At 51.9% G+C, this 23,077-nt stretch overlaps 2 protein-coding genes across 6 annotated transcripts in view; one reads left to right on the top strand and one right to left on the bottom strand.

Moving 5' to 3' along the window:
- The window catches only part of BRF1 (BRF1 RNA polymerase III transcription initiation factor subunit), a 64,040-nt gene that overhangs the window by 7,924 nt on the left and 33,039 nt on the right, over window positions 1-23,077 (bottom strand). For 2 of the 5 annotated variants that reach the window (XM_053594437.1, XM_053594435.1), the window contains 9 exons: window positions 10,890-11,039; window positions 9,444-9,537; window positions 7,974-8,100; window positions 7,078-7,117; window positions 6,896-6,988; window positions 3,623-3,988; window positions 2,000-2,061; window positions 1,020-1,101; window positions 883-938 (listed from right to left, as the gene is read on the bottom strand). In XM_053594437.1, the coding sequence (XP_053450412.1) occupies window positions 883-938; window positions 1,020-1,101; window positions 2,000-2,061; window positions 3,623-3,988; window positions 6,896-6,988; window positions 7,078-7,117; window positions 7,974-8,100; window positions 9,444-9,537; window positions 10,890-11,039 (1,070 nt within the window). The remainder of the gene's footprint in view (window positions 1-882; window positions 939-1,019; window positions 1,102-1,999; window positions 2,062-3,622; window positions 3,989-6,895; window positions 6,989-7,077; window positions 7,118-7,973; window positions 8,101-9,443; window positions 9,538-10,889; window positions 11,040-23,077) is intronic. The other 3 variants (XM_053594439.1, XM_053594438.1, XM_053594436.1) reach the window with 2 other exon arrangements.
- BTBD6 (BTB domain containing 6) lies at window positions 19,166-23,059 on the top strand. Its single transcript, XM_053594442.1, has 4 exons — window positions 19,166-19,673; window positions 19,748-19,838; window positions 19,991-20,109; window positions 20,279-23,059. The coding sequence occupies exons 1-4, from the start codon at window positions 19,300-19,302 to the stop codon at window positions 21,309-21,311; spliced, it is 1,617 nt and encodes a 538-aa protein (XP_053450417.1). The 5' UTR covers window positions 19,166-19,299; the 3' UTR covers window positions 21,312-23,059.

Here is a 23,077-nt window from a genome sequence, read left to right as displayed (position 1 = left end):
CCCTTGGCCCCTTGCCTGACCCAGTGCAGGGCATGTGAACGTAGAGAGGTACTGCCTTGTGAAGACACCACAGGGAAATCGCCCAGAATGAAGGAGATTGTTCACCCCAGCATGTCAGCCAGGGCCAACATTCCCTGTAGCCCAAGGACCCTGGGTCTTATCCCGAGAGGCAGAACTGCAGGCCGCCACAGGGCAGAGCCAGCTCATGCCAGCTCCACCTATGCTACCTCAGCCTCACAGCCCCCAAAAGGGCATGAGATGTGCTGGTAGGTGGGTGGGGTCCTGAACACTCCACCCCAAGCTCCAGAGGTCCTCCTGAATAGACAGGCCCCACACCAGCCCTCTGGGCCTCCCTCCCCTCTGTGCTGAGAAGTCCAGCCTCACAGGCAGGGGACCTATCTTTTCTCCTGTTCAGTCACTCAGACAGTGAACCACTTCCAAAGTTACCACGTTACCAAAGCTTATGTCTGTGCCATGGAGTAAGTGCCATGAGGCTGCTGGAACATGGAGGTGCCACAGGAGACTTTCCCAGGTCATCCAAAGGACAAGGACATAGGCACAGAGGTGGGGGCCTCTTGTGTCCTTGACAAGGGACTCAAGTCCAGGGCTCTCAGCGTCCAGCCTCTGAATCTTGACCCAGCCTGCCCTGGAGTTGAGCTTAGAACATGCTCCAAAGCTAAGCAGCATGTCCACCTGTGATGAAGCCGACATCTGGGTGCCCGTGGCCAGGGATGTGGATTGGGGGTCTAAAGTGTAGCTTCCAGCCACCTGCCCAGGACCTGCCCCCTCTTGCTATATAGGGAAGGGACAGTCCTCCACAAAAATGTCTCCTCTGGCAAGCTCAGATGCCCGAGGAAGGCTGCTGGTGCCTACAGTGCCCACCTTGTGCTCCTTGTAGATGCCCAGCTCCTTTTCCTTGGCGATTCTGGCCTCTTTCTCTGAAAGTTGAATGAAGTGGCCCGTGTCAGAGAGGGCCCAGCCCTGGCCCAGGAACTGTTAGGGTGGCGGGTAGCACCTACCACTCTGTTCGCGCAGGTACTCAGCATTCTCCTTCATCCATAGCTCAGCCTTCACGCGCGCCTCCGCCTCATTCAGGATGTACTGAGCGAGCACAGGAGAGGAGCTGTCGGCCTCCTGCTCCCATGCAGAGGGTGCACTGAGCCCTCTCTTGCCAAGCATCAGGGGACATGGGGGGTGTGCCTCTGTCCAGGGTGCAGACTGGGCTGAGGCCTATGGCTGAGAGCAAGCCAGGGACACCCATTGCTCCTTTGCCCCTCCATGGGTTTGTCTTTGGCCTCTGGGCCTTGGTCACCCACACAGGCTGTCTGTAAGCTGCTGCCGTGGTGCTCCCAGGCCCCACTGACACCAGGATCCTAGCCAGCCAGAGTGCAGGGCCACAAGAGGAGACCAGAAGAGGGCACGCGATGCCAATTTAGGACAAATGGACAGTCCTAGACAGCTCGTGGTAATACAACCAAAGCAAGAAAGACTCCTCCCCTGCCAAGATAAGCAAAGAGCAAAGAGCAGGCACAGATGCCTGGTGCCCCTTGAGTACGGAGGTGCTCAATGCACTTAGAGGCAGTGGGTGCCTACTGTGACTGGAGACTGCCCTGTGGGCCCAACCGAGGGGCACACGTGTTTGCTGCAGCCACATACCTGGACAGTGGCAAAGGCCAGGTGCAGAGCTCAGGCCCTCCTGACAGGGCACCAGCACAGGGCTGGCTCCGGCTCCCAGAGGGAGGGCATGTTTGCCATGGGTCACCCTGGAGCTGGAGTCTAGAAGGGTGGGCCCTGGGAGCGGTGTGGGCAGGAACACCATGAGACCACCTTCAGGCCACACAGTATCTGGGGAGGCCACAGGTGACCATGGCACAGAGGCCAAAGGCAAGCCTGGGGGCAGGAAGGCCACCCATCCCCCACCCTCCTGTGGCACCCCAGGCTGAGGTGCCTACACAAGCCCACCACCTCTCAGGAAGTGAGGGTCTATGCAGGGGCTCACTCTGTCGATTTCATGGTCGTCAATGCCACTGAGATCCAGTTCGCCATCTCCGCAGGTGTCTGCTAACAGGAAGCACAGTGTCAGTGTTACTTAGGGTCAGTTCTGATTAGAGGGGCATAAACAAACACCATCTGGGCTGATTCAGGACTCTGAGGTTTGGGCCAAGGGGCTTCTAGACACCCTCCTCCTCTGCTTGGCAGTCCTGCACTTGCCCTCCACGGCCCTGTGGCTCTCTGCACGCTCTCCTTGGGTGCTGAGTGAAAAGGAAGGTGCTAAACTGAAGCTGTGAAAGCTGCCCAGCTGCCCTAGGCTTCTGTCAGAATGGGAGACACAGGTGCCTTGGCCCTGACAGACAGGAGGGCATGGTGCTGAACATAACCTAAGGGACAGACGTCCTGCCACAGAGGGTGGGCATTCCCTCTTGGGCAGTGCTCTTGGGCGTGGGGGTGGAAACAATGGTGACTATGCTCAGGATGTCCCCAAACTTGCCAGCCACTATCCTCCTGCTTAGCAGAGTCAAGGGCACACTCTCTAGAGCCTAGAATCAGAGCTATTCCTCCCCTCCATAAACCTACATGGCCCAGCCATGCAACTGGGTTGTCCGGCACTCTCCTGCCACACTGCTCCATGGCTGAGGTCCAGGACGGCTCCTCTCAACAATCAGCTGTTCACTGAGACCCTCCGGGGCCTGCCTCATTCCCCACTCTCTCAGCTCTGACCAGGTGGCTCTTTCGGCTCTGAGGCCATGACACCTTGGCTGCTCCAGGGCCTTCACACATACCCTCTTCCTGGTGCTCTGTGTAACCCACTCAGGTTCCACTCACACAGCAGCCCTCACGGTCAGGGAAGGTGCATAATTGTCTGTCTCCACACCTGGCCCAGAGGTCACTCAATAAATACCCATGCTGCAACTGAGCAGCTTCCCTCGCAGAGGCCCCTCATGCACAGAAGCCAAGCCCTGGTGCCAGGGTAGAGGCTTGCCCTGGAAGGGGACAGGGATAGGACTACCTGCCTTTCTCCCAGAGCTGCCATCATCCCATCCCTTCCCTGTCACGACCTCAGTGACGTTTTACAGAATGGGAGGGGTGAGAAACAGCAAGACCATCCACTGTGGCTTGGTCTGAGCACTATGGAGCAGGTGACCGTCTCCTGCTCAGAGTGTCTCATCGCTGCTGTGTGAAGCTCAGCAAGTAATGTCCCTCTGACCAATGAAGATGTAGCCTTCCATCTGGGCTCTGCCACCCCGTTAAAGAGATGGAACTACGGTGAGAAAGGCTGGCCCTGCTGGACTCCTAACAACGACTTCTCAGCATCCATACAATTCTCACATAGCACTTTGGGCCACATGCCAGCAAGGGGCTGCCAAAGCAGGGCACCTGGAGCTAGCACACGGTCCCAGTGAGGGTTTGTCAGCAAATACCCAGCTCTTTATGTTGGGGCACTGACTCCTCACATAGCCCTGTGCAGGGAACTGGCAGTGCCACACCGCCCCGCCATGCTAGAATGTCACACCTCTCACACAGACAATGTTGGCTTCCAGGTCACCCTGTGAGAGCAGGACCAGCCTGGAAAGCTCTCCTCTCTAGCTCACTCTTCCTGTCTATCCATCTCCGGGGTACTCACTAGGCTCCCGGTTCTGGGACGAAATGCACTCTCGGATAGATTCGGAGATGCCCAGGCTGGCTGCTGTGGGCAAGGGACCGAGCAGGGACTCCAGGGCTGGGGGCCTAATGACCCCCTCAGGGCTTCCTGCTGCTTCTGAGCTGCCTGGGGTGTTGCTGCCGAGAAGCTCCTGGTAGAAGTCCTTATTCAGGTGGCTGGCAGCAGCCTCCAGCTCCTCATCCTCCGTGTCTTCCTCGCCAAGCAAGCTGGAGGTGGTGTCCTCGACGGGGCCTAGGGACACACGACCCACGCTACCTATTAACAGGTAGGAAGCAGAACGAGCCCTCTCTCCAACAAGAAAATACTTCCACCAAGCTGCAAAACAGCCTGTGGAAGAAAGACAAAAGTATCAGCAAATAATGGTGGGACATCCATGCTCAGGAGAGTGAGCGCTGACCCACGCCTCACACTTACACAGTGACAACCTTGGGTGGATCACAGACCTAAGTGAGAGAGCCCAGAGCATAAACCTTTCAGAAACAAATGTGGCAGAGTGCTGCCCGTGGGAACACAGCAGTGTGGGCACCTTGGAGATTGCCTGATGGTTTCCTAAAGATGTAAACATGTACCTTCCATGTGACCAGCAACTCCCCTCAGTATTTACCCAAGACAGCAGGAAGAACGCCCATGCAGAGACTTGTAACAAACATGCAGAACGATTTACTTCTTATAGCCCAAAACTGGAAATAACCCGATGCTCTTCAACAGGGGAATGGATAAACAACCTCTGTATGTAACGACCATGACACCAGAACAACATTAAGCTAACTGCTGATGGATGGCCCAAAATAATTACACTGAGTGAAAAAGGCCAGAGGAAAAATGGAACATATACTATGTGACTCCATTTGTATAAAATTGTAGAAATGTGGCTAATTTATAGGGACAGAGTTCAGTGGAGCCGGGGGCCAGGAGGCTGGCATGGGCTACCAGGGGCCTGAAGACACTGTTGGGAGTAGTGACAGAACTATAGGTCATCTTGGTTTTGGTGATGGGTTCACAGGTATGTGCAGCTGTTAAAACCTGGAAATCAAAGGGTGTGTTCTAAGCCAATGTAGACCGACCTCTTGCTAAGCACACACGGTACTTGCGAACATGCCTGTCGCTGGTGGACACAGGCCACCACCACGCAGGGAGACCACCGAAGTAGGAAGGGCATCCTCAACACTGACTGGTCCCACGCAAGGAGTGAAGTCTGCAACAAAGTCGCAAACCATGCCCCGCTCCCCTGAACTTCTACAACCACAAACTGAGACTGAGAAATGGAAAGCATTTCCATTGGGGCACAGCCGGATGCTGCTGGGAGGAGAGCACTCTGCCTCTGTCCAGCCTGAGTCAGCCACAAAGGTGCCTGAGGCTGGGGCCTGAGACAGGCTGAAGGAAGGACAGAGATGAAGCACCAGCTGCTGACTTGGCAAACAGGAAGGCAGCAGAGCCAATAAAGCAACACAAAAACTGGTTTAATGGGAACACTGATAACCCAGCTGGGAAAAAAAATCAGGAAAGAAAATTATGAAAAATAAGAAATGACAAAAAAGAAAATAACTATAAAGGCAAAAAAGAAATTGAAAGTATCATAAGATACAACATCACTGAACTCTGCAAACGAATGGGACAGACCCTGGTGTAAGCACCAGGAGGAGACCCACTGTGGCCCACAGGTGCCTCAAAAGACCCAAGGAAGGCCCGATATGGGATCCTGTCAGGATAAATGACAGGCATCCACCAGGGTCTCTCCACAGCCCCTACGTCTGAGACACTTGCTTGAGACAGGGATACTCATGAAAGTGAAGAATGAGCATTTACTCAACAGGACAAATGAAGTGGCACCTGGGACCACAGGCTGTGCCCCATGTCCCGGGAGGCCCAGGAGGCCCTGCATGGAAGCCAAGGGACACGCCCATGGCTGAGATTCAGTGAGGTGCCCAAGGGCCAGGCAGCAGACTAGGTGCGAGAAGGAAATTAGGGGTATCTAGACTAGTAAGGAAGGTAGATGAGTCACTGTCTGTAGATGACATAATTCATCACTTAGAAACCCCAATGGTCCCCAGCGGCGCCTTTGGCTCAAAGGGGTAGGGCGCCAGCCTCATATGCCAGAGGTGGCAGGTTCAAACCCAGCCCCGGCCAAAAAAAAAAAAAACTGCAAAGAAACCCCAATGGTAAGCTGGAAACTTTAAAAAGGATAAAAAGAGTTCCTTAACACACGAGAGCACAAAGTCAGCACACAGAAATCAGTATCGCTCATGGTCAACAAGCAGCCATACACAGCCACAGAGAAAGTGGCAGGGCCTAGACCACGGGACAGCTTGGGGCTTTTGCACAGGGAGGAGAAACCCTAATGGGAAAGGGAGGGCTGCGCTCTAAAGGAGACAATGGAGGGTCAGAGGCAGGATGTAACCCATTTCCTCCAAGTTCCCAGGTGAAGCAGAGGGCTGGGCTAGGAGAGATAGGCAAGAGCATCCTAATGTTCTCATGCAAAATTAACAAGAGTGGTTGCAAAGCTCCAAGGGAGCAGGAGGTGCCCTTCCTTCCAAATATCAGTATTGAGGAGAGCAGGAAGTACTCGCTGACTCCAGTATGCACAGAGAGCAGTGGGGTGGATGAAGTGCCAGGAGGGATAGTGTGCATCTCACCCATCCCCAGCCAGACCCCAGAACAGCCCACAAGATCCTGAAGTGCCAGGGGGTATGGCAGATGCCCCACCATGGGAGAACAGGTGAGCAGGAGAGACCTGCTTAAGAAAGGTGCAGCTGCCCTGACAGCCCCCACCTGGAACCTGATGTGCATGGGAGCCTCCGAGAGGCAGTGGAATGCAGGCTCCGTGTCCTGGAACATGATATGCACAGGCGCCTTGGGGAGACAGTGGGGCGCAGGCTCTGCACCCAGCATACAGTCTGTACACCAAGGAGGGAGGCTACAGCCTCTCCTGTGAGTAGCAGTGGCACCAGGTGTGAGGACAATGATTGCTGAGGACCTTGAGATGGCAGCCCAAGGGCATGGAAATGGAGACCACCCCAGAAGAGGGCTGGAGTGGGGAGCAGTGGGCGGGGAGGGCTGTCCAGGGCAGCAAGCTGCTCAGGACAAGGTACGGAGCCAAAATGTGGTGCTGCGATGTAGGACCACACAGTCCAGGGGAGAGGGATGGTTAAAGGTCAGCACAGGGCGAGGTGCTGGCAGGACAGCTGGGGGCCTCTGGGCCTGACCCTGAGGCTGTTGAGGGTAGGGTGGGCTCACCATCTTTGGTCAGGCTGGCCAGAGCCCCCTTCGCTTTTGGCCGGCTATTTTCTAGTTCAATCTCAATTGCATCTTGGTAACTGGATATTTCCCCTGAAGTAGTAAGTTAAAAGCATAAAATCAGCACAAAATCAATTCTTCTCAGAAAACTGAAGCATCTACAGGCAATATTGGCTGGTTACCTTCAACCTCCTCCAGTTTTTTTGACAGGACTTGCTCAAGCTGAAAGAGGAAAGGAAGGCAGTTAACAAGGGGTCCACCATGATGCGCCACAGCCACCAGGGCGCCAGAGTGCCTCACTGACCACAGGCTGCCAGACTCACCCCACTGGGACTGATGGGGCAACCTCAGTGGCTGTGTGCCCTGCCCCCACCTGGCCAGGGCAGTGGCCCCTCTCAGAGCCCCAGTGCTAGATGCACCTGGGGGGAGGCCTGGCCCGGTGGGCAGTTGCTGTGTATCTGCCCCTCTGGGGCTGTGCAGGGCATTCCTCCATGTCCCTTCCAGGGGTCAGTCCCTGTCCTGCCCCCACTGCCCATCTCTGCAGTTGCCTCACTGAGTGTGACATGTGTCTTGCCAGGTCATGTGTCACAACCAGCCTACAAAACCTGACAACAAAACAGCAGAGAGAACTATACCTTCAGCAGAAAGAACTATACCAAGTGGAGAGACAAGGCATTCTGCTGTTTTTTCATACTTTTAGTGTACTTTTTGAAGTACACATCTTAGGGAAACTATAGTCCAGAATTTTAGAACAAAGACCAGGACCCAAGTGCTTCTGTGGAGAGAGGCTCAGTGGGGAGCAGAGGTTGGTGGCAGAGCCCAGTGGAGGTGCTGGACTGCTCCAGGCGTGGTGAGGCTCAGGCCTCTGAGCTCAAGGCCTCATGGGGCTACCCTCACGCCTGTGGCTGGCCACATGCACAACTCAGGCCTGACTGAACTGAGTGTAGCTGCTGCAACTGCACTACTTATTAGAAATAATAACGGGTGGGAGCCATCAAAACTGCACAAGCTACAAGAAACAGCAGTGCTGAGCAGGCAGGGTATGGCCCAGGGGGCGGTTATGGCCAGGCTGCTCTACCTGCTTCATGCGCAGCTTTCTCTGCCCAGCTGTGTATGAGGGGGGGTCGCATTCCTCCTCTAAGTCAATCTTCATAAACTCATCGATGGTCAGCTGGCTGGTGGGGGTGTCTTCAAATTCTGTGAGCCTAAAGGAGAGATGTGAAATGGAGTTCAACGCCCTGAGAATAGCCATTTAAAACTGAGTGCACAGGACAGCGCCACCGTGGTTCTGGCCACACTTAGCGGCTTTTCTGTCTCTGCCTGCCCTTGCCAGGACTCAGGTCCCTGGGAAAGAAGTCCTTAGGTACCTTCATCACATCCACTTATGTGCCCCAGGATCCTGGTCGCAAGACTCAGAGAGAAAAAGAGGCTGAGCCAGGCAATAGCAAGCAGATTCCCCATGTCTTTGTTTGTTTTGAGACAAGAGTCTTACTCTGTTGCCCAGGCTAGAGTACCGTGGCCTCATAGGTCACAGCAACTTCAAGCTCCTGGGCTCAAGTGATCCTCCAGCCTCAATCTGAGTAGCTGGGACTACAGGTGCCCATTGCAATGCCTTGCTAAGTTTTCTATTTTTAGTAGAGATGGGGTCTTGCTCTTGCTCAGGCTGGTCTCAAACTCCTGAGCTCAGGTGATTCACCTGCTTCAACCTCCCAGAGTGCTGGGATTATCGGTGTGAGCCACCACACCCAGTTGGATTCCATATTTTTGTGACTAAGGCTGAATTCTTACAACTCCTCTGTATTTTGTAATCTTCAAATATTTAATAAAAGAATTTTTAAACAGAATTAGAGATCAAATATTGAAAGAAAAATTGATTTCCCATCTGTGTTTGGAAAGTACATCGGATATGATCTTGGGTGAAGACAGCCATCAAGTGTTTCGGATTTGTGACAAAGGGAGCAGCAGTTATAGGTCTGTCAGCACCTTCACTGTCTCGTTGGCCTTGTCGGCCTCCTCAAAGTCTATTTAAAGGAAGCCAACCTTCCAGGTGACCTCTGGGTAACAGTTATTAACCCCACACACTGCTGGCTGGTTCCTGCTCGGCTCACTGCCGCTCAGTTAATAGATGTAGTAGCCCCTCACATGACTCCGCTTCCCAGTGGGTGATGGTCACTCAGGCTCTCCAAGTCCAGGAGGGGCCGTGCCAAACAGGAGGCAGGTGAGGCCTCCCACCTGCTTCCCGCTTATGACTAAGGGCAGGATCACAATCCCCCACCTTAACTTAGAAACTTGGGATGGAAAGGAAGGGGCTGGGCCCCAGCAGGACTGGAAGACGATGCTCTGGAGGGAGGTGGGGTGGCCCCAGCACATCCTAGCTTTTTGCCTTCAGCACCACGCTGAGTCTTGACCACCAGCATCACCACACAGCCAGGCTACGGACAGTAGAACCCCAGCAGGGAGCAGTGTGTCTGGCAAGCAGGCCTAACTCAGCTGGACAGAAGCGAGGTCAGCATGTCATGGTCCCACACCACAAAGCAAAGGTGCCTACCTCTTCCGCAGTGTGGACTCACACACTTTGACCACGCTGATGACCTCCTTGACAGTTCTCCTGAAATCGTGCATTCTAGCTGCCACCAGAAGGGCTAGAAAGGAAGGAAACTGGTAACTAAGAAAATAGACACTGCCATACCCTAGGGTGAGACAACAGCCTGGGCAAAACATGTCTGTGACAGGGCAGAGAGACCTATACTGGGTGAGGCCACCCCAGGTGAGCAACAGCTGACCAGGCAGCATCCACCCTCCCCTGAGCAGACATGCTATGCAGGGACTTCTGAGACCATCATGTTCTCTACCTTTTGGGCATAGTGGTTACACCACACTCCACTTTTATTTTTATTTATTTTTTTGAGACAGAGTCTCACTACATTGTCCTTGGTAGAGTGCCGTAGTGTCATAGCTCACAGCAACCTCAAATTCTTTGGCTCACGTGATCCTCTTGCCTCAGCCTCCCAAGTAGCTCACACTCTATTTTATTTATTTATTTATTTTACACTCCACTTTTAAATATGAGAAGAATGAAATTAGAGGGCTTGGGAGCGGGTTTAGGAACCCTCAAAGCAAATATATGAAATTTGAGGTAATGTGTGTGAGTTGTGATGAGAGCTGAGGACTCTGAGGATAGGGCCCAAGCCAAAGAGGAAAGGGGTGAGGCCCCACGTGGGGCTGTCATGGGCCCAAGACAGGCCTGGAACCTGTACTGCAAATGTGAAAATCAGGTTTTCAGATGGAAAACGAATCTCAGGTAGCATAAATCCTGCTGTCAGTGGAGCACAAGGACCTACACCTGGCCTTCAGGAAAGGAATGGAATCTGTGGGTGCCAGAGAGATGGCAAAGGCTCTTTTGACCTGAGGAGCTCATGCTGGCAGGGGCTGAGGTCCAGGGCTGGTGTGGCCAGCCAGATCACATCCATGTCAACCCCACAACATCAAGGGACCATGTGGGAGCTGTATGGGAGGGGTCCTTGGAGGTGTGACTGCAGCAACTACCCTGCTTGGGGGAGAGATTAGCCTGAAAGCCCTGAGCACCCTTTCCAGTAACAACCTGGCATCTCAGTTGAAAGAGGCCACATCGTTAACCATGCCAAGAACCAGGCCCCCACACCTGTTCCCCAGAAGTGGGCAATTCAGGGCCAGGGCCAGGGTGCCCGGCCAGTCCACTCTACCTGTGAGGGCCCTGTGCCTTGTCTCAGGACCTGAAAAGGCTGAGAGGAGAGCCAGGGAAGCCCTGATCTTTGAGCCAGGTCAACAGCAGGCATGGGAGGCCACTAGTCACTTGTAGTGTGAGGCCAGCTCTGGGAACACAGGTGCAACCCACAGGCTCAGACTTCCCAAGAGTCAGGACAGAGAACATGACCACAGTGGCCACTGAGTCTGCCAATATGACTCCAGACTGAGGGCACCATCCCACAGAAAGGGGGCTGGGGCTCCTATGTACCTGCTCCACAAAGACCTGAGGGGCGCCGGCCTGTGTGCATCCAGTCTCTCTTCATTCTCTGCAGGAGCCTCAGGGCTGTCATGGACACCTCGTGGTTCTTCTCCCCAAACTCCAGCAGGTGAGCAAAGCGGGGGATGTAGAGGCATGGGTCTACGGCAGAGACAATGCCTCAGCACCAGCTTTATCCGTGGCGCCGAGCACACACTAGCAGCCTTAGAGCACTCGTGTATGGTATACATAGCAACTCAGAGCAACACCCCCAGAGCTGGGTGACCCTCAGCCATTTTTTCAGGACCCCATGTCCTGATGCAACCTCCCTGGCCCTCAGCTGGAAGTAGCTTCAGACATGCAGGGCCCCGGCAGCATGCACCCGCTGTGTAGAGCACTAGGCATGGCCTTGCTGAGTTTCAGGGCCCCCTGCTTGGAGCATAGAGAGGGCTCCCTCCTAGCAGCCTTCCCTCCGGACTGTGCAGAGCTGCCTTCCCTCCAGACTGTGCAGAGCCACCTCCCAAAACCATTCTCCAGCATTTTTTTTTTTAGAGATAGTCTCACTTTATCACTCTTAGTAGAGTGCTATGGCATCACAGCTCACAGCAACCTCCAACTTCTGGGCTTAGGCAATTCTCTTGCCTCTGCCTCCCAAGTAGCTGGAACTATAGGTGCCCGTCACAACGCCCGGCTATTTTTTTGTTACAGTTTGGCCAGGGTTGGGTTTGAACCCATCACCCTTGGTATATGGGGCCGGCGCCCTACCCACTCAGCCACAGGTGCCCCCTCATTCTCTAGCATTCACAGGCATGGGCACATGGCCCCTTTGAACCCACCAGGTGGCTCGTATCAACTCATGCTTGCGTGCCATAGAGGGCCCACTCTCAGCATCACTCAAGGCCGTGGAGGGCAATTGTACACAGAGGCTGTGCTGATGTGAGCAGATGCATAGCCTACTGGGGTGAGTGAGAAGAACTGAGCAATCTAAGGACTCTGGTCACCAGCGTGATGCCATGAACATTGGGTGGCACTGCCCAGAAAAGCCTTACTAGAGAGGGGCCACTGAGCTGAGGCCCAGGCAAGAGAGGGAGGGGAGAGCTACAGGCTAGGCCTGGCCCACATGAAAAACAGGTAGGTGCTAGCAGATGACAATGGAGGAGGGAACTATGGGCTCCTAGGAGCCTTGGAGGCACAGGGAGAGGCGGTCCGCTGGCCTTTCCTCCAGCTCCAGTGTGGGCGGTAAGCCAGGAGTCCTTGCAGCTCAATACTACCTGGCCTCCTACCTTGGCCCCCACCGACCCCATCAACCAGCCTCCTGCACATACAAGGGCCTACGTGACTGGACTCTGGCCCTGCAAGCCCCCTGAGAGTCTCTGGGTGTTTCCTTCCATTTCCAGCTCTCACAAAATATCCAGGGAAGGTTTCTGAGGCCACAGAAGATAGCAGCAGTCCAGAAAACAGCCTGGGACCTGAGGTCCATGCAGAGCCACGCTCCTGCACATTGATCATGTGAGGCTGTAACATGAGTAAGCAAAGACCTTTGTGTGCCCCCAACCAGGGCCCTGGCCATCTGGCCAACCACTGGACCCAGGGAGCTGTGGCCCTTTGTCCCCTGTCCAGGTAAGCCAAGGCTGAGAACACATAGTGTGCCCATGGCCACACGGCTACACGGGCTGGACTCAGGCTTGAGTCTGAGCAGTTTAGAACTACAGCCATTTTTATTGTTTAAAAAATAATTTTGGTGGGCAGCGCCTGTGGCTCAAAGGGCTAGGGCGCTGGTCCCATATGCCAGAGGTGGTAGGTTCAAACCCAGCCCTCGCCAAAAACCACAAAAAAAAAAAAAAAAAAGAAAGAAAAAAAATATCTCTCTCAAAAAATAATTTTGGTGATTTAGTTGCTAAAAAAGATATTATTAAAAGAAAAATAAGATATTTTAAAAATAATATTGTTAACATTTCTAAAAATTTTCAATAAAACAAAAACCACTGTAGCTAGAGCAGGAAAGTGTGTTAAGAGACATCCTAATGCGGTGGGGCTCTGGTGCTAATTCTTGAAATAGAAAACTGGGCTCAAAAACATGAGTAAATATTTGAAAACATGCATCAGGGATGGGGCTGGGGCTGGTGGAACACAGCAGCAGTGCTGTGGGCGGGCCAGCCACAGGGACAAACACAAACACTTTATGTTGGCAAAGAAAATAGTTTCGACAGTCATGAATCTGCAGGCACAGAGCAGTAAAGGAAGAATTGAATGAAGCGACAGAAACAAATTTCAAAACTATAATAATGGGAGATTTTTTTTTTTTTTTTGTAGAGACAGAGTCTCACTTTATGGCCCTTGGTAGAGTGCTGTGGCCTCACACAGCTCACAGCAACCTCCAACTCCTGGGCTTAAGCGATTCTCTTGCCTCAGCCTCCGGAGTAGCTGGGACCACAGGCGCCCGCCACAACGCCCGGCTATTTTTTTTGGTTGCAGTTCGGCCGGGGCCGGGTTCGAAGCCGCCACCCTCGGTATATGGGGCCGGTGCCCTACCGACTGAGCCACAGGCGCCGCCAATAATGGGAGATTTTAATGTAGTTCTCTCAAATTTGACAGACTAGGGGGAAAAAAGACTAAAAAAGAAATAAGACACATCACCATTGGCTCAATTTAACAAATCCATTTTAAACTCTGTATATTACAGAGTCATTTTTTTTTTTCAGAGTCTGTGGAACAGTAGTGAAAATGAGCATGTATTAAAGAACAAAGAAACCTTCTAATATATCACAGATAACAGAAACCTCATGGGACATGCACTTTGAAGAGTGAAATAAAACTAAAAATTAACAGGAGAAACACAATCCCTCACCTCCAAGCACTATTAGGAAACTAAAGAATAATCCTTCATGTAATTTTACAGATTTAAGTATTTTTCTTTTTTTTTTTTTTTTGAGACAAAGTCTGACTTTGTTGCCCTCGGTAGAGTGCCGTTGCATCACAGCTCACAGCAACTACCAGCTCTTGGGCTTAGGCAATTCTCTTGCCTCAGCCTCCCAAGTAGCTAGGACTACAGGTGCCTGCCACAACACCCGGCTACTTTGTTGTTGTTGTTGCAGTTTGGCCAAGGCTGGGCTTGAACCTGCCACCCTCGGTATATGGGGCCGGTGTCCTACTCACTCAGACTTAAATATTTGTTATAATTAAGAAAGAAATAATGAAAATAATGAACGAAGTAGTCAAATAACAGAAAATTTAAATTAACAAAATAAGTTAAATTATTTAAAGTAGGCAAAAGGACTCTGGGAGGCCAAAGTGGGTGGATCGCCTGAGCTCATGGGTTCAAGACCAGCCTGAGCCACAGTTAGCCCCGTCTCTAAAAACAGCTAGGGATTTGTGGCGGGCACCTGTAGTCCCAGTTACTTGGGAGGCTGAGACAAAAGGATCACTTGAGCCTAAGAGCTTGAGGTTGTTGTGAGCTATGATGCCACAGCACTCTACTGAGGGTGACAAAGTGAAACTTTGTCTCAAAAAAAAAAGAAAGGAAAGAAAGAAAAGAAGAAAGGAAACAAAGGAAAGAAAGGGGAAAGAAGGGAGGGAGGAAGGAAGCAGAGAAAGAAAGAAAGAGAAAAAGAAAGGAAGGAAGGAAAGAAAGGAAGGAAGGATGGAAGGAGAGAAAGCAAAAAGAAAAAGAAAGAAAGGAGGGAAAGAGAGGAAAGGGAGGGAAGGAAGGAAGGGAGGGAGGGGAAGAGCGAGCAGGCAAGCAAAGGGACTAATAAAGAAAAGCACGGCTGGGCACAGTCACTGAGCGACGCCTGTACTCCCCAAAGTTTAGGAGCCCAGGTGGGAGGACTGCTTGAGCCCAAGAGTTTGAAATCAATATGGGCAACATAGTGAGACCCTACCTCTACAAAAAATTTAAAAATCAGCTAGCTGGGCATGAGGCCCTGACTAAGAAAGGAAGCAAAAAAAAGGAAAGAAAGACAGACAAGTAAATAATAAAATGACCACTATAAAGACAAGAATTAAAATCCCAAAAGTCAGTATGGTGCTGTCATAAAGATAGACATCTAGACCAATGGAACAGAACACACCCCAGAAATAAAGCCTTGGGTGTGGGGTCAAATGATCTTCAACAAGGGCACCAGAAACACACAACAAGGGAAGGACAGGCTCTTCAAATATTGCTGGGAAAACTGGATATCCACATCCAAAGCTTGAAGATAGATTTTAACCTTACATTCTACACAAAGATTAACTCAAAACAGAGTAAAGATCTAAACATAACTTGAAACTATAAAACTCCCAGAAGAAAACAAAGAAATGCTTTCTGACACAGCTCTTAGGAATGATTTCTTAAACATGGCACCAAAATAAGGGCAACAAAAGTGAGATGGCCTCACACTACAAAGTTTTGCACAGCCAAATAATCTATTAACAGACAGAAAAGACATCCTACAAAATGAGAGAAAGTATTTGCAAACTATTTATCTGATAAGAGGTCAATATCCAGAATATATAAGCTCCTACAACTCAGTAACAAAGAAACCAAATAACATAATTCAAAAATGGGCAAAGAACTTGAATAGATATGTCTCCAAAGAAGATATGCAAGTGGCAAACACACACACACACAAAGATGCTCAACATCACTAACTAACCAGGAAACAGAAATCAAAACCACAAGACACCACCTCATACCCATTAGCATGGCCTCTCTCAAGAAAAGAAAATTATAACAAGGACTGGCAAGAATGAGGAACAACTGAAACCTGACACTGTTGGCAGGAATGGAAAATGGTACTGCCACTGTGGAAAACAGTATGATGGTCCCTAAAAAAAATCCACATGGAATTACCATATGATCCAGCAGCTCCCCTTCTGGGTATGTATCTGAGAGAACCAAAATCAGAATGGCAAAGGAGCGGCTACACAGCCACGTTCACTGCAGCAGCCCATACCCATGGGTAGAGGAATGGACACGCAAAGTGCAGTCTATTTGCATGATGGAATGTCACTTACCCTTAAAAAGGAAGGAAATTCTGACATGGTACAACACAGATGAACCTTGATGATGTTGTGACATGTGAAATAAGCCAGACACGAAAAGGACAAATACCGTATGACCCACTTACACAAGGTAGACAAATGACAGAAAGAAGAGTGACGGAGTACCAGGGCTGCGTGTGGGGGAAGAGAAGGAAACGGGGAGCATTTCTTCAGTGAATGTAGTTTCAGTCATGCAATATCAGTAAGTTCTAGAGATGTGCATATAGTTAATGCTAAATTGTACACCAAAAAACTGCTGAGGATAAATTTATGTGTTTATCATAATAAAAAATAAGTAGAATGCAGAGCTGGTACTCTAAAAAATCAAATCCCAACCAAGTCTAATCAGGAGAAAAAAGAGAGAAAATACAAATAGGCATTAGAAACAAAAGAGGGGATGTCAACATAGAGGTGGTGATTCTACCTGATGACATATTATTCATAACATTATGATACATTTAAAACTCAAAGTGCAAAAAATGGATTTTTTTCTCTTTTTACTTAAATATTTTTAGACATCCACACCCCCAAAACCCCACCCAGATCAAGATACAGACCACTTCTGGCTGCCCAGCAGAGACCCCCAGCACCTCATTCTGAGATAATCATCCACTCAAGCTTTGTGTGAAGTTATAATTTACTTATTCTCTCTGTATTCATCATATGAATCGACCACAATTTGTCAGTCCCTTCTATTTGCTAATGGACATGTGAACTGTTTCCACTCTGGCTATTTGCATTTTGTTCCTGAAAACTATTTATGCTCTTAACCATTTCTCTGAAGGTAGATGGTTGGGACATAAACCATGGCCATGGTGGCCAGCCCATCTTTGCCAGCACTGTGGCATCTGTGGCTTTGTTCTTGGTGGGCATTTGTATAGCTTCTCTTGGGACTTTCCTGGCTCTAGCGTGAGCACTAACTCTGTCCTGGGGGTGAGTTGTACCAGGTCATGCTCCCACCATAGAACCAGAGTTCTAACTACCCCACACCTTCACTAACACTTGGTGTCATATAATCAATCTTCTTAAGTTCAGCAGTTTGTAGGGGTGGGGAGCCTCAGTGGTGCCCCATTCCCTAAGTAACTAATGATGTGAGCACTTCCAGATTTTTTGATAATGTCTGCTCACCTTTTCTGACCATTTTTTAAAAATTGGGTAGTCAGCATTTTTCTTCCCGAGTCGTAATGCATTCGGTCCAGATAGTCCTTTGTGAAAAATACAGCCAATATTTTCTGACAGGGATGTTCTTGTGGGGAATGTTTACTAAAACTGACTAGGCTGAAAACTTGAATAGACCAATGACATAAAGACAGCCATGGAAGAAACAGAGCTCCTGTTTGATTTTTAGACTAAGGGCAGGGTGACTAAGGGTGTGCCCATTGACCAGTCACTGAGCTGCTCAGCTGTGCCCTGTATGATTTCCCTATATGGAAATTTGAAAAGGAGCAGAGGGAAATGCAGGTCACATATGTGACCTTGGATGAGGAAAGCAAAGACTCTGAAGCTGCATGTCTGAATCCAGGCCTGGCCACACACCAGCTGCATGGCCTGGGGCAGGTGACGTGACCTCTTAAGTCTGGTCTCTTCATCTGCAAAGACAGGTGTCCAGTGTCATGTAACTCCCAGGACTGGCACAAGGCCTCCAACCGGCCATGGATGGAGTGTACTGAGGTTGCCGTCATAGCTGAGCTATACCAACTAGAAGGCTGCCAAGCATGACCCTGGACACGACATCCCAACAAAGAAAGCCATGACAGCAATAAGGACAGACTGGTAGGTCAATTAGACAGACCAGTAGAGGCAGGTGAGTGTCCTCTTGGGAAACCAGGATCTAGGCCTGGATGCCTGGGACCAAATTTACATACCAGCTGTGTGGTTTTGAGCATGTTCCTAATCCCTCTGTGCCATTAACTCAAGGACAATCTGTGGGAAATGGCAGTTCCTGCCATCTCTGGGTTGAATATACGAAGCACCCAGAGCAGGGTGGAAAGTGCTACCTATGAGTGTTTGCTTCCAGTGTCTGCAATTATCTAAATTACAGAGTGGTCAAAGAAACTAGAAAAAAAATACCAACAAGCCAATAAAAAATGGTAAAAGGCATAAACATAAAACCCAGAAAAATGCAAATGACCAATAAACACAGAAAACATATTCAACTGTATTAGTAATTAAAGGCACATAAACCAAATTGCATGTCGTTTCTCATGTATTAAAATACACTAGAAATAAAATGGGTGCTGTGGGAAACCAGGCCTCTCACACCGCACAGGGTGAAATCTGGCAGTGTGCAGGGGAGAGCTAGCAACCCCTAACCCTTAAAGCCAAAAAATACAGAAATGATCCTCTGAGCCAGCATTTCACTTCCAACAAATTTATTTACATTGAAAAAAAAAACACAAGCCAACCACTAATGCAGTGGGAGGAAGGGTGCAAAGATGCTGCCCCAGAACATTCACGCTCCCGTCCTGTAAAGTGTCCATCAGCAAGAGAATGTGACAAGGGGTTCTCAAGTCGGATGTCACCAAGGTCTTCAAAATAAATCAAGGAGACGCCCAGATCTGGACGATGCCAGACCCCAGGTAAGCTGTGCACCTGCTGACAGAGAGCGGTGTGAGCCGGCCCAACCACCGCGACGGCCACCACGGATAGACAGCAGACTTAGCAGCTGCGAAGCAGAGTAATTCCTTCTAAAAGGAAGGGAACTAGGTTCGGCGCCCGTAGCACAGTGGTTACGGCGCCAGCCCCATGCACCGAGGCTGCCGGGTTCGAGCCCGGCCCGTGGCCAGCTAAACAATGACAACTGCAACAAAAAAGGGCCAGGCGTTGTGGCGGACGCCTGTAGCCCCTGCTACTTGGGAATCTGAGGCAAGGGAATCCCTTAAGCCTAGGAGTTTGAGGTTGCTGTGAAGGTGACGCCACGGCACTCCACCAAGAACGACACAGTGAGACTGTCTCAAAAAAAAAAAAAAAAAAGGAAGGGAACTACCCGTCTACCTCAGGCATTTCTTCAAAATGGGAGCTTCATTTATTCATTCATTTTGGATGAATAAAAATAAACAGATTAAATAGTGGGAGGGAGCGGAGGTTCAAGGTACAGGATACCTGAGCCGTCACTCCAATTCGGGAAGCGCACGCTGAGCGGGCCAGTCGGCTCCCAGCTGGGCCGGGGCGAGGGCGGGGCCAGGGCGTCAGCGCGCACCGGAGGGGGCGGGGCCTCCGCGCGCCGAGACGCACCGTGACGCGCAGGAACGCGCCGGCGGGTACGGGCGAAGGCGGGGTGAACGGCGCCCCCTGCGGCCGGGCCAGGCACGGGCGCGGGCTCCCGCGGGGGTCGCAGGGCCGGGCGGGGCAGCGGCGCGGGGAGCTGTCCCCAGCCGACGCCTCCCGCTGCAGCCCCATGCTGCTGCCCCTGGCGTGCCTGCACGGCCGCGTCGCGCAGTGCCTCACCGCCCTTCTTGTGCTTGCAGAGCCGCCCCCGAAGCCCCGGCGCGGCGCGAGGATTTGCGGCGCGGCGCAGCTCTGCGCCGAGGCCGCCCCAGCCGCCCTGCCCGCGAAGATGGCCGCGGAGCTCTACCCGCCCGCCCGCGCCGCCGCCGCCACCGATATCGCCAACAGCAATGCCGCGGCCGCGGGCAGGAAGACCAGCCCGCGCAGCCCTCCCCGCGTCCCGGCCCCCGCGCCGCCGCCGCCCGCGCCCGCGCCGCCCGCGCCCTGCAACAACAACGCGGAGAGCCCCAACTGGCAGTCCTGCCACCCCACCCTTCGCGAGAGGTGAGCCCGCGCCCCACCCCGTGACCGCCCGCCCGCGCGGCCCGCGGAGCCGAGCCCGTGTGCTGCCTTTGCAGGAACGCGCTGATGTTCAACAGCGAGCTCATGGCCGACGTCCACTTCGTCGTAGGGCCCCTGGGCGCGACCAGGAGGGTACCTGCCCACAAGGTTGGTACAGGTTCAGCCCCTTGTGCCCCCAAAAGCGATGGGCCACCTCCTGAGAGCGGCTGTCCTCCACCCAGGGTGCTGGTCGCGGCCCGCATCTTCTCGCCCACCCCCACCCCACCCCGCCCCCTCACACTGCTCTCTTTCCCCCACAGTACGTCTTGGCTGTTGGCAGCTCTGTCTTCTATGCCATGTTTTACGGCGACCTTGCAGAAGTCAAGTCAGAAATCCACATACCGGATGTGGAGCCCACGGCTTTTTTGATCTTGTTAAAGTAAGTTTGCTCTGAGGGGATTAGGATAGGGGTTTCTCCTTCCTTCCTGGCCACTCACAGGCAGCCTTGCAGCTTGGGAGGGTCTCACACAGCAGCTGATGAGCAACTCCCCCAGCCCTCAGTGCTGGCCACAGGCCAGCGCCCAGCAGCCTCCACCTGCCTTGCCTAGGTACATGTACAGTGACGAGATTGATCTTGAAGCTGACACTGTGCTGGCCACTCTCTATGCTGCTAAGAAGTACATTGTCCCCGCGTTGGCGAAAGCCTGCGTCAACTTTCTGGAGACAAGTCTGGAAGCCAAAAATGCTTGCGTCCTGCTGTCTCAGAGTCGGCTATTTGAGGAGCCTGAGCTGACCCAGCGTTGCTGGGAGGTCATCGATGCACAGGCAGAGATGGCCCTGCGGTCTGAGGGCTTCTGTGAAATTGACCGGCAAACACTGGAGATCATCCTGACCAGGGAGGCCCTCAACACCAAGGAGGCAGTGGTCTTTGAGGCAGTCCTACATTGGGCTGAGGCAGAATGCAAGAGGCAGAGCCTGCCAGTCACCCCACGCAACAAAAGGCATGTGTTGGGGCGAGCCCTCTATCTGGTCCGAATTCCAACCATGACCCTGGAGGAGTTTGCCAATGGTGCTGCCCAGTCAGACATCCTGACACTGGAGGAGACCCATCACATCTTCCTGTGGTACACGGCTGCCAATAAGCCCCGCCTGGACTTCCCTCTGACCAAGAGAAAGGGCCTCGCCCCACAGAGGTGCCACCGCTTCCAATCTTCTGCCTACCGCAGCAACCAGTGGCGGTACCGTGGGCGCTGTGACAGCATCCAGTTTGCCGTGGACAGAAGGGTATTTATTGCAGGGCTCGGCCTATATGGGTCCAGCTCTGGAAAGGCCGAGTACAGTGTAAAGATTGAACTCAAGCGGCTGGGGCTGGTCCTGGCTCAGAAGTTGACTAAGTTTGTATCAGACGGATCCAGTAACACCTTCTCAGTCTGGTTTGAACATCCAGTCCAGGTTGAACAAGACAGCTTCTATACGGCCAGTGCTGTCCTGGATGGCAGCGAGCTCAGCTACTTTGGGCAGGAGGGGATGACAGAAGTGCAGTGCGGGAAGGTGACCTTCCAGTTCCAGTGCTCCTCGGACAGCACCAATGGGACGGGGGTCCAGGGCGGGCAGATCCCTGAGCTCATCTTCTATGCCTGACACACTGTGCAGTGGGAAGGCTATGCCACTAGCCCTCTGCAGTAGCCAGACCTAGTACATGGAGGGAGGCGGAGGGTACTGCCTCACAACTGTGGAAGACCCTACTTACTTTGTATCTCTGGGTATATAGTCAGCTATAGCCCAATGGTTATGAAATAGACCCCTTTTCTACCCAGCCAGAGCTCAGCATCTGAATCTCAAGACATCTCTGGGACACTGGGGATGCACATCTCAGGCAGAGGGCAGATTTAGGGTATAAGGCAGGCCCCAAGTCCCCTCTCAGTGGCACCTACACTGCCTGCTTCTAGGGGCAGGATGTTCCTCCCACCCTCTTGGGTTCTAAGGGTTGTTCCAAGCTTAATATGAGACTTTGCCTTCAAATCTAAAATTAGTGAAAAATTGCTTAAAATAGTTCATCTATTTAAGTAGATTTTCATAATAAAGGTTGCATAAAATGGTAGCTATGTGTAGATAAATGACTATAGGAGTCACAATCTGGGGCATTATGTTTTTTATACAACTGAGAACAAGTCCTCCTGGCCATCAAGAGAAGAAAACCATCACTACTAACTGGTTAGAAGCAAACCACACCCTAGAGATACCCATCTGTCCCGTGGACCCCCAGTAGTCAGGGTTGGTTCCTCTAGGGCTGCAGCTAGAACATTCCAGAAACACCCAGTATCTGGTTGCCTCTGTTCTTCCTAAAGCATTGCCAGAACCTCTGAAGTCCTACTGTGTGGCCTGGATTAGTGGGGGCATGCTCTCCTGGGCCCAGTGCTCCAGGCCCCTAGGAAAAGACCCCTGGCCTCAGGCTGGCTGACACTGAGTAATGCCAGCAGTGCCACTGCTATGGGGATGGCTTGTCTGGCCATGCACTGTGGGGTAAAGCAGGCTCTCCCAGCCTCTTGTCTCTGTCTTCCCACACTATACACCCTACATGCAGTTGATTTGTTTCTGACAAACCTCAGCTTGACCACCAAAGGGGAGGGACAGCCCTACTTGGCATAGGCTGTGGCCTCCTGAGAGAGGGTGTGGGCTAGGTGTAGAACCCCAGCCTAGTTGGACATCCTGAAATTGGGCAAACCGGCCCATCTTGCCCAGCACCAGGGTCAGTACCCTTCTCCCCCCTGGGCTCTGAACACTGCTGAGCTGTTGAAACCTGTGGACAGTGATAGCCAAGTAAGGAGACGGCCTTCAGAGCAGGCTGTGGAAACCAGTCCTCTTGGCAAAGTTCAAATAAAGGATTTAAGTCAGTTCCATCAGGCAGAGTGCTGTTATGATCTTTTCCTTCTACATTTTTCCATCAGGTTCCATTCTACATGCATAAAACACCGGTACTGCCTCAAGGGGGAAACAAGATTTACTCTACTCCTTCCCCATGCTGAGAGAGGGACACACAGGTACATGAAGTTGCCCACTCTGGAAGCTGACAGCACACAAATGTGGAAGAAAACTTGTAAAGGCTCTGGTCCTGTGTGGAGGTCCCACCTTCCTAAAGGCACCTGCAGGCCAGGAGTATTTCTCAAACCTTGTCCAAACAAGCAAGGCAGGCTCCCGCACACAGCCCCCGTCTCCCATCTGCACCCTCATCACATTTGATGCCACTAATGGTGGGCTTTTCTGGTTTTGCACTGGAAATAAAGCCTCCCTTGCTGGGCTCCCAACTGTAGGGGACGCTTCTTACCCTAACGGGTGTTGTGCTGAGACAGGGTTTCCCTCCCACTCTTCAGAAACATCTGACACACTGATTACCGAGCAGCCCTGGG

Source organism: Nycticebus coucang, chromosome 6 (genome assembly GCF_027406575.1).
Source record: "Nycticebus coucang isolate mNycCou1 chromosome 6, mNycCou1.pri, whole genome shotgun sequence".
Lineage (NCBI taxonomy): Eukaryota > Metazoa > Chordata > Mammalia > Primates > Lorisidae > Nycticebus > Nycticebus coucang.
Note: the sequence above shows the minus strand (reverse complement) of the source record. Positions and strands in the feature narration are given on the sequence as shown.

Coding starts and splice junctions, on each gene's coding strand:
- BTBD6 (XM_053594442.1), top strand. CDS start 19,300: ATGCTGCTGCCCCTGGCGTGCCTGCACGGCCGCGTCGCGCAGTGCCTC. Junction 19,839..19,990: donor GGAGGGTACCTGCCCACAAG/GTTGGTACAGGT, acceptor TTTCCCCCACAG/TACGTCTTGGCTGTTGGCAG. Junction 20,110..20,278: donor GCTTTTTTGATCTTGTTAAA/GTAAGTTTGCTC, acceptor TGCCTTGCCTAG/GTACATGTACAGTGACGAGA.